Below are 15493 nucleotides of genomic sequence, written 5' to 3' on the forward strand. Positions count from 1 at the left end.
GCTCCCCCATCCCACACATTATGATTCCAGATCAAGGAAGCTTCCTCTGCCCTCCCATATCGGGAGGAGGAAGATCTTATTCTGATTCTTGGCAAAGGCTCTGCCATGTGGATTAATACGGGGAGGCTTGTCACATGTAGGAGACAGGCTTTCTCTCCCCGCTGAGCTGAGCCAGGGTGGAGCACAGAGAACCAAGGCTGTGGCAGAGAGCAGGAGGCAGAGGGTTGCTCAGTCATCCTGACTTCAGATTGGATGGTGTGATGCAATCCATTCGCTCAGGATCTGCGACTCAGAAGCAGCCTGTGGGAGCTGCCCTCTCCTCCAGCACGCAAAGCCAGCACTAACCGGGCGGGTCCTGCGAGGCCGAGGGGGTGTGTTCCGGAGCGTTGGCTGTTGTCTGAGCTGGGACTTGGGAGGGCTCATTATTGACTACTCCTGTGGTCCCCGCAGAAGGAGCTTTGGATGGCATCAGCCTGGAGCCTGGTCCGGTAGCCAGCCTTGTGGCCACTGTGGTGTCTAACTTGGAAGTAAAAGCTGGCTCTGCAGGGAAGTGCAAGACATGGACAACGAAAATATTGAGAACAGTGTCTTTTCTCGGCTTTGGAAGAGAGTGTACTAACACCGGCTCTCGTGAGCCCGCCCCGGCCAGCCCGCCCCCAGCAAACTCCTCCAGGGCTCTGGGGGAAAACCCCTTAAGTGGGTAACATCTTCATCCATCTGGAATGGCCAGGGGGCTTTTGAGGACGCTAGAGGATTTATGGTTATTTATCATGGGGCGCATAAACTAACCATCCCAAAGATCTGAGTAGAACCAGGCACTAGAGAAGTGTTTACCAGGAGACCCAGCTCAGATAAACAAGTGGAACTGTACTGGCCAAAAGACATTGGGATGCTGATTTTAGTTTACTTTTTACATGTTTGCACAAAACATTTGAAATCAGGGGAACCTGAGATTTGCCCCTCTGACCTTTAGAGAGGGGACCTGAGGGACGTGTCCTGGCTTGGCCCCCATCTTGGGGAGGGTGGGCCACCTGTCCTTTACCTCCCCATCCCTCACTGGCCAACGGCTGCCCCAAAGTGTAAAGTGTGGTGGCACAACTCCACTGTTCTCTTTCTGTGAAAAATGGGTCTTCCACTGTGACAATACAGTGCTTAGGAGCCCAGCCCTGGAGCAGAGGGTGCGCAAGGGTGGCTGTGAGCCCCGCATCCCGGGCTGTCGGGCCATACAGTCGGGCCGCTTCCCCATGCTCTCCCAGCCACGTGGGCAGAGCATGGGCACCCGTGGCCATGGCGCCCGCCTGGGAGATCAGTCTCATGTCTGAGGTTTCACTGTGCAGCTGCGTCTGCCAGGTGTTTGGGGCATGAAGGCAAGGCTGGGGGAGGCCACCTGAAACAGGTGTGACTTGGACCAAAGGGATTCTGGGTACTCCAGCCCCTTCCTTCCGTTTGTCATTGGCTAAGTAACTGGGAGGAAACCTTGCTCCCGCCTCTCCATCCTCCCTTCAGCAGTGGTTCTCAGCCTTGGGCACCTAAGTAAGGGTCCCCAGGAGAGCTTCTAGAACCCTAATTCCCAGATGCTCCCCAGACCACCCAGAGTTCCAAGGAGATTTCAACGAGCATCCACGGTTAAGAACCGGCTCTCCAGGGAGGCGGCCTGAGCAGCACCGTCAACCACAGTGGGATGGCTGTGCCTGGAGGGAAAGGAGGAGACGGGGACCAGGAAAAGCCTCACAGTGGGTAATGGGCCACAGAAAACCAGGAGTCAAGAGAGGGTATTAGAGGATACAGCGCATGTTGTCCCAGGATGTTCAGCCTCCAAGAGCTCGGATTTTCTTAACATCAGGACAGTGCTGAGGAAATTGGGGTAGAGTTTACCTAAGACTTGGTGGAAATGCAGAACCCTGGCAGCTTCGTGCAAGCGTCTGTACTAAAGCAATCACAGGTTATTGGGAGACGGCTCTGCGTGGGTCTCTCCCGGTTCTGCCCATCTTGCCAGCAGGGCACTGACGGCCCTTTCTTGGCACCGACTTTTCAAGGATGTTTAGATGGACTTGGAAGGTGGAGACAGCGCCTCCCCCTGGAACACAGGGCAGACATGTTCATGCCAGCAGTGAAACACTCAGGCTCCTGCTCAGGCTTCCCCTCCAGTGACGTAGGCTGCCCGTACGGGCATCTGTTTAGGCCTGCTTAAGGCATGTGGGGACGAGGGACTTGATGAAACCTGCTGACGGTCCTGCTGCCTGTGGTGCCGGGTAGGAAAGTCTTCCATCTCTGACCCAGAAGGGTCAGGTTTTCTGCCAGCGCCCATGAAACCTGGGAAGGCTGACGTGCAAGGCAGTCAGAACCTCTGACCCTCCCCCATTCTTGAGGCTACGTTTCTACCACAAAGTGTGATCTGGCCTATTAAGAGTGGATTTTAAACCATTATTATTTATGCACCTGTGAAGCCTGGCTATCAGGCTACTTTGGTTTAAAAGGGAAAATGAAACTAATGTCAATCCTCATTCTTGACGTGAATAAGAGGTGTTTGCAGTGGAACCCTGGCAGTGGTCCACGAATCTGAGGGTTCTCTGTGGACCGGATGGCATCAGGGGATGAGAGTCCGGAGACAGTCTGTGACGTTCCTACCTTTTCCAGAAGGGTTGGGGCTGTCTGGCTCTGGGGTCACCCCTGTCGGTGCTGCTGTGGAGGGTGGCGTTTGGTGAGTCAGGGAGGGGTCTCCTAGAGAGAGGATAACCACATGGCGTTTATGATCCTGAGGGCGGAACCTGGTGTGGCTTCAGAACTGGATGTAACTCAAAAATAAATATATAAATTTAAAGTGGACACGTCTGGCTCCCTAGGCTAGGCCAGAAGCACAAGAGATAAACAAGCATCAGTCTGCAGTTCCCATTGCAAACAGACTGCACACTATTTTTTTCTAGCCTTTCAGAAAGACTGCACAAGTTAAGTATCACTTGTGTTTTATTTTTGGCTGGGATGATAGCAGCGATAGCAACTCAGCTTTATAACGCTGGCTTTTGCGTGGGAGAATAAATGATTACTCAGCGGATTGTTTTTGGCACAAAAGGTTGGGGAAAATAACGGAGGCTGTTGTTAGTGGTAAAAGGTGGGGGCTTTGGGGATGAGACCTAAAGGTTCCTCCAGTCTTTGGGTTCTAAAAGTCTACGATTCCAGGCCTCGCCCCCTTCTTTCCTCTCCCCTTCCGCCTGCAACCCGCCCTATTCAGTTTGCCATCCTCGATTCATTCACCCAGAGGAATTGGAACTTTGAAGAAACAGTCACTTTCCGTACAGTGGAAAGCCCTTATTTTTGCCCCTGGACTACGGTTCCAGTGGGTCCCCCGGACTAGACCGAGGAAGACATCTGTGTTCTCCCTGCAGCTACTGCTCAGACCCGTCCTCACCCAGCTCATCCCTCCAATGGCCCCAGGATGCCGTGGGCGCCATGTTCCCAGCCCAGCTATTCCTCTGCAACAAGCAAAGGCTCCCTCCTTGCCCGGCCTCTGATGCCTGCAGGGCGGCCACGCAGGGGGAGGGGAAGGGGTACAGGGCGATCTCAGCGCTACAGATTCAATACAGATTCAAAAAGCCAGAGGGAGTCTGGCTTTTCAAGGAGTCCCCCAGCCGTGAGTTTGCTGTTGAACAGCCCCGCTTGTCTGCTTTCCCCAGAGAGGAGTGGCAGATTTTCACAAATATTACGTGAGAAAGTATCACGGCTGGACATGCACCACGTGTGCAATAAATGTTTGTTGAATCATCATTCTCTTGGAAGACCACAGATTAACCTTTCCTTTTCTAGGGTACGGGGCTTAGTATTCCTGAAAATAGCACTATTGGCTTCCACTCCAAGATTGTTTGACTTCTGGTGTGGTTATCCAGCTGTGGATGGTTAAAAAAAAAAAAAGGGATTCTGGAGATCTTTCCTGACACTCAGTCTTGGGCTCTGGCGGGACCCCAGACGTGATAACTGGGCTAAGGGGGTCTCTGCTCTGTGGCTCTCCATGCTGCTCTCAGGGGAGGAGAACGGGGAGTGATTTCCTTGCAGTCTGTCTCCTAGGGAGGAATCGGGAATGCTGTCTGGGAAACAAGCATGCTGTGAGCACACACCTTTGTCTGTAGCCAAATTCTTGCTTCTGTGATCTTAAAGCACTGAGGTAATAATAGTTAATATTTACCAGATTTCTCTTAATCCTCCTACAAGCCACAATGTTGACATAAGGTCCATTTTCTAGATGAGGAACAAAGAGATCCAAAACCTTAAGGCCCTCACCCCAGGTCTCACGGATGGTTAAGTGGCAGAGCCAGGACTTGAACCCAGAACTGTGTGACCCCAAAGCCCATGTATTTCCACCTCCCGGAGGTGTGTTTAGAAGCCCATTGCTTTATTTAGTCTCAGTCCTCAACCCAGATGTCAAGGCCACCTCATTCTGCTGCCCACACTGCAGTCTGCTCTCTGCGTGGCCTTGGCAAGAGGGGCGGAGGGACAGTGCACTTACTGATGCACTTGAGATTGGGAGTGGTCCAGTGGGCGATGTTCACAGTCTTGTTAAACACGCACTCGGTCAGGCTGGAGGTCCCGGCTTTACGCTTGAAGCCAGAGTTACAAACATACCGCTCCCTGGAGTTGAGGTTGTAACTCTTGACTCGGATGTCTGCATGTTTCACAGATGTGGGAGCTGGGCACGTGATGCCTGCAGAAGTGCAGATGAGAGGGGAGAGATGAAGAGATTTCAGCTTGCTCCGAGGGAACACTTGGGTGGTAGTCAATAACTTTATAATCGGGGTCTGGATTATCGTAGGGGCCCCTGGGGATACACTCCAGATTCCAAGCATGTGGAAGATGTTGAGGAAGGGCCCCCACCATCTAGAAGCTGTCCAGAATCTTGCCTCAAGTACCAGCCATTCAGCATAGCTAGATACCAGGGGTCATCAATAGAGACCCCTCTCTCTTGCCCTCCACTCCCATCAGTCTCCAGCCTCAGTATCTCTTAGCCTCTGGATTGCTATCCCTACAAGCCTTTAATCCATTTCCACAAGGCAGCTGGCATCATCTTCAGATGACTTCAAGTTTGATGACTTCACTCTTTCTCGGTTGCCCACTGCTCTTAGAATAAAAACTAAAATCAAGGCTCTGCTGGACCCGGCCCTGTCTGCCTCTCCAGCTACTCTTCCCTCTGGCCACACTGGCCTCTGGTCCCCCCGTGCCTCTCACCGTGCACCTCCCCCGCCCATCTTGGCTGGCCATCGCCTGCCACCCTTCTTAGCTTAGTTCAACATCGCTTCCTCAGGAAAGCCCTCCCTCAGCCCCACAATCAGAATAGCTGTTGGCATTAACCAGGACCCCGCGGGGTAACCACTGGCCATAGATGAAAGGCTACACCGATGAGGACTGGAAGAACATTAGTCATGTGTATATATTATATACTGTTTTAAATATATGAAATACTTCATAATAAAAAAGTGGGGGGGAGGGGATTTTAAAATACCCTGCCACAGGAAGTCAGAAACCTTGGCTGACCACAGGGCAAGAGAGGGCTAAACCATGCCAAGGGTGGGTATTCAGTGCTTTTGCTGCTAAATGAATGGTGAAAAATGTAGGAGATCCTAGAATTAGGAATTTTCTCCTTTCTCTGGTCAAGTTAGGGCAGCTTAGGGTAAAATTGAAGCTGAGAAGACTTGTGAGGCCATTTGGGAGGATTCTGGACAGCCTTTTGGGAGACAAGACACAAGTCACTCCCAGCAGACTGTGGATGTGACAAAGTGCACGTGGAGTGAAAAATAAGATACGTTTTATTTTTTTGTTTTATTTATTTATTTTTGGCTGTGTTGAGTCTTCGTTTCTGTGCACGGGCTTTCTCTAGTTGCGGCGAGCGGGGGCCACTCTTCATCGCGGTGCGCGGGCTTCTCATTGTCGTGGCTTCTCTTGTTGTGGAGCACAGGCTCTACACGCGCAGGCTCAGTAGTTGTGGCTCACGGGCCTAGTTGCTCCGCGGCACGTGGGATCCTCCCAGACCAGGGCTCGAACCCGCGTCCCCTGCACTGGCAGGCAGACTCCCAACCACTGTGCCACCAGGGAAGCCCTAAGATATGTTTTATCAGAAGAATGTTACCAAAAGAAAGTAAAAGCCAGAACTAGAACAATTAAAGTTTTCTTAATAATTGCCCCCTTCTTCTAATTAGTTGGAAGTTGAAAGATTTGAGCAAGATTTTTTTTTTTTTAATTTTTTTTTTTAAATTAATTAATTTATTTATTTTTGGCTGTGTTGGGTCTTCGTTTCTGTGCGAGGGCTTTCTCCAGTTGCGGCAAGTGGGGGCCACTCTTCATCACGGTGCGCAGGCCTCTCACTATCGCGGCCCCTCCCGTTGCAGAGCACAAGCTCCAGACGCGCAGGCTCAGCTACCGTGGCTCACGGGCCCAGTCGCTCCGCGGCATGCGGGATCCTCCCAGACCAGGGCTCGAACCCGCGTCCCCTGCATTGGCAGGCAGACTCTCAACCACTGCGCCACCAGGGAAGCCCCTGAGCAAGATTTAGACCCTAAGATTTTCTTTTTATGAAACTTGATGGCTAAAACCAGTGTCCTGGGGTTTGCCCCATCCTGGACCTTCATTTCATTTCCGAGGCACCTCTCTGTAGACAGATGCTCAGTAGATCTGCAATCAGCTCCATAGCTGGTCTAGTGCTGTTAGCATGACACCTAGTGAAGTCCTTTGTTCTCATATCTGAGTTCGGGAACAGGCTAGGATCAGACAGTGCTAGTCTGAAAGTCTGCTGATTTAGCCACCTGAGAGTACTGGGAACAGCCCAACTCCCAAATGGATGAGGTGGGCTCAGTCACCTATCCAGATAAGACTGTGTCCTATCCAGATTAGAGCCTGTGCTACGCCCGGGGGGACAGAGTCTGGAAAATGTGACCATCTTCCACAGTTTTGCATGACGTGCTGAGGATGCTGGATTCCAGAACGTGAATCTTCATCTGCCTTGGAAAATGTCTCTGTTTTCACCCGCATGTTCCGGCGGTGCTGAGTTCCTTCTACAGCCTTCAAATAAGCCAGTCTTGTTTGATTTACCCCGACAGAACCTGTGCCTGCTTCCTAGAAATCCGAACCTTCCTCTGGTCGGGCAGGATCTGGGGTCAGCTTTGACTAGCCACGGGCCCCCCAAATAGCAGCTTTCACCATCCTTCTCACCTGCTCCCTGTGGACTGGGCCGCCTCTGTCCAGAACCCTAGCTTTCTGGACTAGGGACTGACCCTCTGCCCAGGTCTTGTCCATCTTCTCCTCCAGAGGGCATCCCCTGGATTTCCACACTCCCCAGCTGCTGGCCTAGGTTTGGATGTCAGAGAATGACTGCCAGAATCACCAGGACACTTACTCACCTGACTCTCAGCGTCACCACCACCTGGACCCCTTATGCCACATCCTGCTGGCCAGGTGGGCCTCTTTAGATATCAAAATCACAAGGAGCCATCTCCAGGGACTTCCCTGGAGGTCCAGTGGTTAAGACTTCGCCTTCCAATGCAGGGGGTGCAGGTTCGATCCCTGGTCGGGGAGCTAAGATCCCACGTGCCTCACAGCCAAAAAACCAAAACAAAACAGAAGCAATATTGTAACAAATTCAATAAAGACTTTAAAAATGGTCCACATCAAAAAAAAAAAAAAATCTTAAACAAAAAAAAAGAAGGAGCCATCTCCAGATTCAGAGTGTGGTTGGAACAATCCATGGTCAAGTGCCCGGCAGCCTGCAGACAGGCCAGCCCACTGCTGGGGCAGCTGTCAGACCCTCCCCTCCTGCTTCAGGCTCTGTCACTGAGGTGTCAGCATCCTCATACCGGAGCCCACCTGAGCTCGGTGGGTCAGTCACTCCAGGCTTTACTTTGGTCTCCCTAGTCTCAAGAGGGAAAATGGATTGTTAGCTTTTTGTTCTTAATCCAACCCCTGACTCTTCTTTTAAAGCCCCATTGACATATAATATTAGATTTTTAAAACTATAACATACAGCTTGCCGTCCTTTATCACTCCATCCTGATGGTGACAACGTTCTCTTTTCGCTTATGGGGCTTCTATAGTGGACTCAAACATTTTCATTTTCTTTTCAATGAGATCATAAGATAATCATTATTTCAATGTACCAGTTTTCTAAAAAACATTTTTCCTACTAATTTGTATGAACAAAGTTCATAGCAGAGAGAAGAAATCTGGCTGTTTAGGTTTACTTCCTTCATCTTCCTCTCTCTCCCATCTGGTCTTTGGGTTGTACCTCTTTCGCCTGAATCCCTTCCCAAACGTTTTTATTCGCTGTGTAGTCCTCAAGTTCAGCTTAATCCACTGATTCTCATATCAAATGATGTTCGTTTTAAAAAAATATTTATTTATTTATTTGGTTGCACCAGGTCTTAGGTGCGTCAGGAGGGCTCCTTAGTTGCAGCTCCAGGGCTCCTTTAGTTGTGGCTCACCAGCTTCTTAGTTGCAGCATGTGGGCTCCTTAGTTGCAGCATGCGAACTATTAGTTGCGGCATACATGTGGGATCTAGTTCCCTGACCAGGGATCGAACCCAGGCCCCCTGCATTGGGAGCACAGAGTCTTATCCACTGCGCCACCAGGGAAGTCCCTCAAATGATGTTCTGAATCTATTGATCTTTCCTCGGCCACCTTTTCTCAGTCTTCACTGTTTTCTTTGTTGTTTTCAGGTTTGGGATTTTTGTCAGCAAATTTTTCTACATCTTCTAAGTCTTAAAATACTCCCCTCCATTTAGGGCAGTGGCTTTCAACTTTGAGTGTCTGTGGCACTCTCTGAAATGAAACATTTGCGCCCTCCCACTCAAGGGGATTTAAAACATTGAGGCAATGGTGACCATGTCAGCAAGTTATAAAGAGCCACTGCCACAGCATAAGGGTATCCATGCTAATGTGTAACTCACTTGGTCATCCTTCAGGGCTGGCTGCTATGTGGGTGGGATAGTTTATTGCGTATAAAAGTACCTAAGTTTATGGTGTATATAATAATTCAGAGTTCTTACAGCCTTCAGTAAATATGCAGTCTTCTTTGTGGTGGTTTGACTTCACCTTAGATTCATAGCAGGTAGTATCCCTCCCAGCTCAACACCCCTTCTGCCAAACGTTGTCATTGCCGGTATATTCACTTGAGCAACAGTGAATTTTACACACTGATCAGGAAATGTGCTGTGCACACAGTTGAGGACCTCTGTTTTACAAGGCAAAGCACGCTGGGCCAGATCCTGAGTGAATGAGTAGTGACTTCTTGTAGTATCCGTAGATTTTCCTCCCAAGCCCATCTCTGCTGTTAAACCTGAGGGCAAAGGTCTGAAGTCACTGTCATCCCTCCTTTTCTTCTTGATTCTCTACTGGAACCACTCATCAGTGAGTAAGACAAACTCAACCCAGGGTCCTCACTGTTGGATGAAGAAGTTACAACTATGGAAATGGGGAAGGGACGACTGGACTGGACCCTGTGGTGCTGGGATAGAATTGGGGTTGGAGGTGTCAGGATGTAATCATAGTGTGTGTGTACACGTCTGTGTACACGTGGTTCTGTGTGTACATGTGTGTGCGCACATGCTACCTGTGTCCTCTGACAGTGCCTGGAAGCAATGACATATAAGCAGAAAACATATTTAGTACCAAGATCTTGGACTCCACTAAAAGGAACCTCAGCTCCTTGGAGAAAAGGCTGACCCGGGGCCGGGAGAGAGAAAGCACAAGGTGAGCGTGGAATATCTGGTACCAGAAAGTAGGGAAAGGCTTAGAGAATGATGGCAACATGTCAAAAGGATTTGGTGGCCAGGTTGAACTGGCTGTTGCTGGCCAATCTGGGACAATCTGAGTGTCAAAACAAATATACTAACAGATTAAGGAATAAAATAAAACAAAACTCAAGTCTGTGCTAATATAAATAAATAAAGGACTAATAACTAAATAAGGGAGAGGAGAAAGCCTTCAGTATAATGCTAACTAATAAATATAGACAGGATGATGGAATAAGAAAAAGGGACAATGGATGCAAAAATGAGGGACATAGTATTTACATAGTGTGGCAGATTTGCCTTAGCTGAGCTGGACACACACGCCCTAAATTCCCCTCCCTGCACGGTGTCCAGTTAGCCTGTGACACAACAAAGATTTTATGTTCAATCTGGAAGGAGGGAAGGAGCATCCACGTTCCTTTGCACTTGGGAGACGGGGGCCGCTGCCGCTCACGCACTGTCACTTATCTGCAGGCTCCTCCAGCCCCGTGACTCTTTGCTGCAGCTTCTCCCACCTTTGGGCCAGGTGTGTATCTACTGCCATGATGAGGAGCACCAGCTTCTCCTGCTGGACACGCTCCTCGTGGAAGCTGGAGTCTCGGAGGGAAGACGAAAGACTAACATGGGATCCAGCTTGGCCTCACGGCTCCCAGGTGGCTCTTGCTTCCCCCACTTTATGGCCATCTTCCCACTCAGACCGTGGCCTGGAGGCTCCGGCTCCAGACACAGAAGGAACAGCTCATCTCGATGGTAACCAGCTCCCGCAGCTGCACAAGGTGGCTCTGCTCTTCTTAGATTCCTAGGACCACAATCCCGACTGGTACATAGAGTCCTGAAGAATCTTCCCACAATTAGTTACTAGTTACAATGGGGAAAATGGTAACTATATTGCAGAAAGCTGACAAACACCACCTGAACCAAGTGATCAGAAGTAACCTCACCAACACTGGGACAAATAGCTGTCATATCCCTCCTGATCCGATTCACTGACAAGGACACAAGCATCACATCTGTGGTCTCCCTCCCCCAAATCCATAACTGGAATCTAACCACAAGGAAACACCAGATGAACCTAAACTGAGGGACATTCTGAAAAGTAGTTGGCCTGTATTCACGATCAAGAAAGATCAAGAGGGACTTCCCTGGTGGCACGGTGGTTAAGAATCCTCCTGCCAGTTCAGGGGACATGGGTTCGATCCCTGGTACGGGAAGATCCCACATGCCGCGGAGCAACTAAGCTCGAGTGCCACAACTACTGAGGCCCTCGTGCCTAGAGCCCGTACTCTGCAACAAGAGAAGCCACTGCAATGAGAAGCCTGTGCACTGCAATGAAGAGTAGCCCCCGCTCGCGGGAACTAGAGAAAGCCCGCACGCAGAAACAAAGACCCAACGCAGCCAAAAAAAAAAGGAAAGGCATTGGGAATGTTCCAGACTGAAAGAGGCTGAAGAAATGTGACAACTAAATGTGATACATGGTCCTGGATTAGATCCAGAATTAGGACGAAAACAGCTAAAAAGGACATTAATGGGACAATTGACAAAACTTGAATATGGACTGAGTATTAGATAATAATATTATGTCAAGATTAAATTTCCTAATTTTGATAGTTGTACTATGATTATGTGAAAGTGCTGTTTTTTAGGAAGGTATGTAAGAGAATGTGTTCTTAGGAAACATATACTGAAATTTATAAGCATAAAGAAGCATAGTGTTGCCAACCTAGTTTTAAATGCTTCAGAAGAACGTGCACGTGTATAATAAATGTAGCTTTATTTAGAGAGAGGGGGAATGGTAAAGCAAATGGGGAAAAATGTAAACAGTTGGCGAATCTGGGTAAAGGATATTCCAAAGGTCTTTGTACTATCTTTTCAACTTCATGGTAAGTTTGAGGTTGTATCAGAATAAATAAGTTAAAAAATAAGTATCCAAAGAAAAACCACCTGATGAGTGCCACTTGGGGCCCTTTCTTTGAGATTTCCTCTTGAAGGAAACTCTATGAGCCCTTGACAGCTCAGACCAAGATTACCTTTTGGTCAGGAAAATTTTAATTATTTCCCTAATTGTGGTTTTCATGGTGCCGACCTCCCCTCTTTTCCTGTCCTCTCTCCACACCTTTTAGAGTTTCTTCCTCATTTCCCGGGGCCAGTAGTGGTGCTTCCGCTCTTCCTACGTTTGGTCATGATTGTAGCGTTAGTCTCCATCACGGCCACATTGGAGGCCTTGCTCTGCCACATCAACTCTGCTCCTTACTGCCTTCATCTTCCTTACTGCCTTCATCACCAGAACCCCCTGGAGGGCCTGTTAAAACACAGGGTGCTGGGCCCTCTTCCCGGACCTCCTGAGTCAGTAGGTCCAGGGCAGGGGCCGAGCATCTGACTTTCTTTCCTTTTTTTTTTTTTTTGTATGTTTTTAAATTTATTTTATTTTTGGCTGCATTGAGTCTTCATGGCTATGCGTGGGCTTTCTCTAGTTGCCGCGAGCGGGGTCTACTCCTCGTTGAGGTGCACAGGCTTCTCATTGCGGTGGCTTCTCTTGTTGCAGAGCATGGGCTCTAGGCGTGCGGGCTTCAGTAGTTGTGGCACGTGGGCTCAGCAGTTGTGGCTCGCAGGCTCTAGAGCACAGCCTCAGTAGTCGTGGCGCAGGGGCTTAGTTGCTCCGCGGCATGTAGGATCTTCCTGGGCCAGGGCTCGAACCCATGTCCCCTGCATTGGCAGGTGGATTCTCAACCACTGCGCCACCAGGGAAGCCCTGAGCGTCTTTCTAACAAGCTCCAGGTGATGGTGATGCTGCTGGTCCAGGGACCATGCTCTCTGGTATTTACAGGTGCATGAGTCTCTTGGCATCACAGCAAGTTACAATACTTTTCAGCACACATTAACACTTTTTGTTCATACTTTTCCAGGTCATGGTATTGATTCTGTCAATGAGGATTTCTTTTACAGGTTCTTCCTGATGTGATTTTCTGAATTTCTGTTCTAATACTTTTTTTTAATTAAAAAAATTTTATTTTAATATTTTGGCCGCGCCACACAGCACGTGGGATCTTAGTTCCCCAAGCAGGGATTGAACCTGCACCCCCTGCATTGGAAGCACAGAGTCTTAACCTCTGGACCGTGTTCTAATACTTTTTAATTGGATCTAATTCCCCCACCTCCATCTCAAAAATATTGTGCGTGTGCGTGTGTGTGTGTGTGTGTGTGTGTTTACCTTGGCAGTACCACACTATAAAATCTTAAATTAAATCTCAAATTTTTGCTACCAAAATCTTAAATCTGCCTCTGGGGGGCTTTGCTGTATGTTAACAGAGCTGGGGAAATACTTAGAGGTGGAGGGGTGGGGTGAGTGGAGGGGAATGACCATAAAACTCAACTCTGAAAACATTTGATGATGGACCAGAATGGATAGTGTCATAAAAATACTAGACTTTGCTCTATGATAAAATGTTCCTTCCTTCTGAGGGAGCCCGAATCGACCTTGGATCTTTGGACGCCTCAGGTTGTATCACTGGTGACTGGATGGTCTCCATCCAGCCACAGACCAGTAACTAGAGAATACAAGAGATGTGAGGTCCCCAGGGGAGAAGGCTAGGCAAAGACTGAATTTAGTTGGCAGGAGTGTATTTAACTGGTTTTTCCTCACCCGCCCCTTTCCTTCCTTATGCCATTTCTGCTCTTTGGAGCTGACAGCATTGTTGTCCTGGGCCTGGAAGAGCCTATGATATCACAGAGTCAAGTGCTGAGTCTCTGGGGGACTGATGACTGCTGCCGTGGGTTATTCTGAAGCCTCGGAAGGGAGAGAGAGCCTGAGAACCCCTACCTCACCCCAAACACCATACACATGGTGATTCACAAGACCAGGCCATTTCCTTGGGATTGCAAAGACAACTTGCTCAAAGCTGTGTTTGTCTTTTTGTGATTGGCTTATTTCACTTAGCATAATGTTCTTAGCATAAACCATATTGTAGCATATTGCAAAATCTCCTTCCTTTTTAAGGCTAAGTAATATTGCTCTGTATGTGTATACCACATTTTGATTATCCATTTATCTGTTGATGGACACTTGGATTGCTTCCACGATTTAGTTATTGTGAATAATGCTGCTATGAACATGGGTGTACAAATATCTCTTTAAGACCCTACTTTCAATTAATTTGGGTATACACCAGAAGTGGAATTGCTAGATCATATGGTAAGTCTATTTTTTAATATTTTTAGGAACTGCCATACCATTTTCCAACAGTGACTGTACTAATTTACATTCCCACCAACAGTGCACAAGGGTTCCAATTTTCTAAATCCTTGTCAACACATTTTTTTTTTTTTAAATAACAGTCATCCTAATGGGTATGATGTATATCTCACTGAAGTTTTGGTTTGCATTTCCCTAAAGATTAGTGATGTTGAGAATCTTTTCATGTGCCCATTGGCCATTTTTATATCTTCTTTGGAGAAATGTATATTCAAGTCCTTTACCCATTTTTGAATCAGGTTATTCTTTCGTTGTTGTTGAGTTTTAGGAATCTACATATTCTGGATATTAATCCCTTATCATATATATGAATTGCAAATATTTTCTCCCATTCTGTGGGTTGATTTTTACTTTCTTGATAGGGTCTTTAATGCAAAAAATTTTGATATTTTCATAAAGTCCAATTTGTCTATTTTTTCTTTGGTTACCTTTGCCTTTGGTATCGCATCCAAGAAATCATTGCCAAATCTAATATCATGAAGCTTTTGTCTTATGTTTTCTTCTAAGAGTTTAATTGTTTTAGGTCTTACTGATCCATTTTGAGTTAATTTTTGTATGTTATATTAGGTAAGATCCTACTTTCATTCTTTCGCATATAGATATCCAGTTTTCCCAGCACTATTTAGTGAAAAGACTGTCCTTTTCCAGTTGAATGGTCTTGGCACCCTTGTCAAAAATCACTTGGCCATAAATGCAATGGTTTATTTCTGGGCTGTCTATTCTATTCCATTGGCCCGTATGTCTTTATGCCAATACCACACTGTTTTGATTACTGTAGCTTTGTAGTAAGTTTTGAAATCAGGACGTACGAGTCTTCCATACATCTATTTATGTCTTCTTTAATTTCTTTCAGCATATTTTGTAGTTTTCATTGTATAATTCTCTCATTTCCCTGATTAAGCTTATTCCTAAGTATTTTTATTCTTTTTGATGCTATTGAAAATGGAATTGTTTTTGTAATTTCCTTTTCAAATTGTTATTGTTAGTATATAGAAATGCAACTGATTTTTGTGTGTTTACTTTGTATTCTACTCCTTTGCTGAATTGATCTATTCAAACATTTGTGTGTGTGTGTGTGTGTATGTGTGTGTGTGTGTGTGTGTGTGTGTAATCTTTAGAGTTTTCTACATATAAGATCATACCATTTGCAAACTGAGATAATTTTACTTCTTCCTTTACAGTGTAGATGCCTTTTATTTCTTTTCCTCGCCTAACTGCTCTGGCTAGAACTTCCAGTACTATGTTGAATAGATATGGTCAAAGTAGGCATCCTTTCCTTTTTCCTGATCTTAGAGGAAAAGCTTTCAGTCTTTCACCATTGAGTATGATGTTCACTGTGGGTTTTCATATATGGCTTTTATTATATTGAAGTAGTTTTCTTCTATTCCTAGTATTTTGAGTGTTTTTATTATGAAAGTGTATTGAATTTTGTCAGATGTTTTTGCTGCATCAATTGAGATGATTATGTGGTGTTTTCCT

At 47.2% G+C, this 15493-nt stretch overlaps 1 protein-coding gene across 3 annotated transcripts in view; it reads right to left on the reverse strand.

Moving 5' to 3' along the window:
- IL15RA (interleukin 15 receptor subunit alpha) overlaps window positions 1-15493 on the reverse strand; it is a 54980-nt gene that overhangs the window by 16994 nt on the left and 22493 nt on the right. For 2 of the 3 annotated variants that reach the window (XM_082387196.1, XM_082387197.1), the window contains exons 2-4: window positions 4499-4693; window positions 2629-2721; window positions 346-540 (exon numbers count right to left, since the gene is read on the reverse strand). In XM_082387196.1, coding sequence (XP_082243322.1) covers window positions 346-540; window positions 2629-2721; window positions 4499-4693 — 483 coding nt within the window. The remainder of the gene's footprint in view (window positions 1-345; window positions 541-2628; window positions 2722-4498; window positions 4694-15493) is intronic. The other variant, XM_082387198.1, reaches the window with a different exon arrangement.

This window comes from Balaenoptera borealis (assembly GCF_965194805.1).
Source record: "Balaenoptera borealis genome assembly, chromosome: 3".
Lineage (NCBI taxonomy): Eukaryota > Metazoa > Chordata > Mammalia > Artiodactyla > Balaenopteridae > Balaenoptera > Balaenoptera borealis.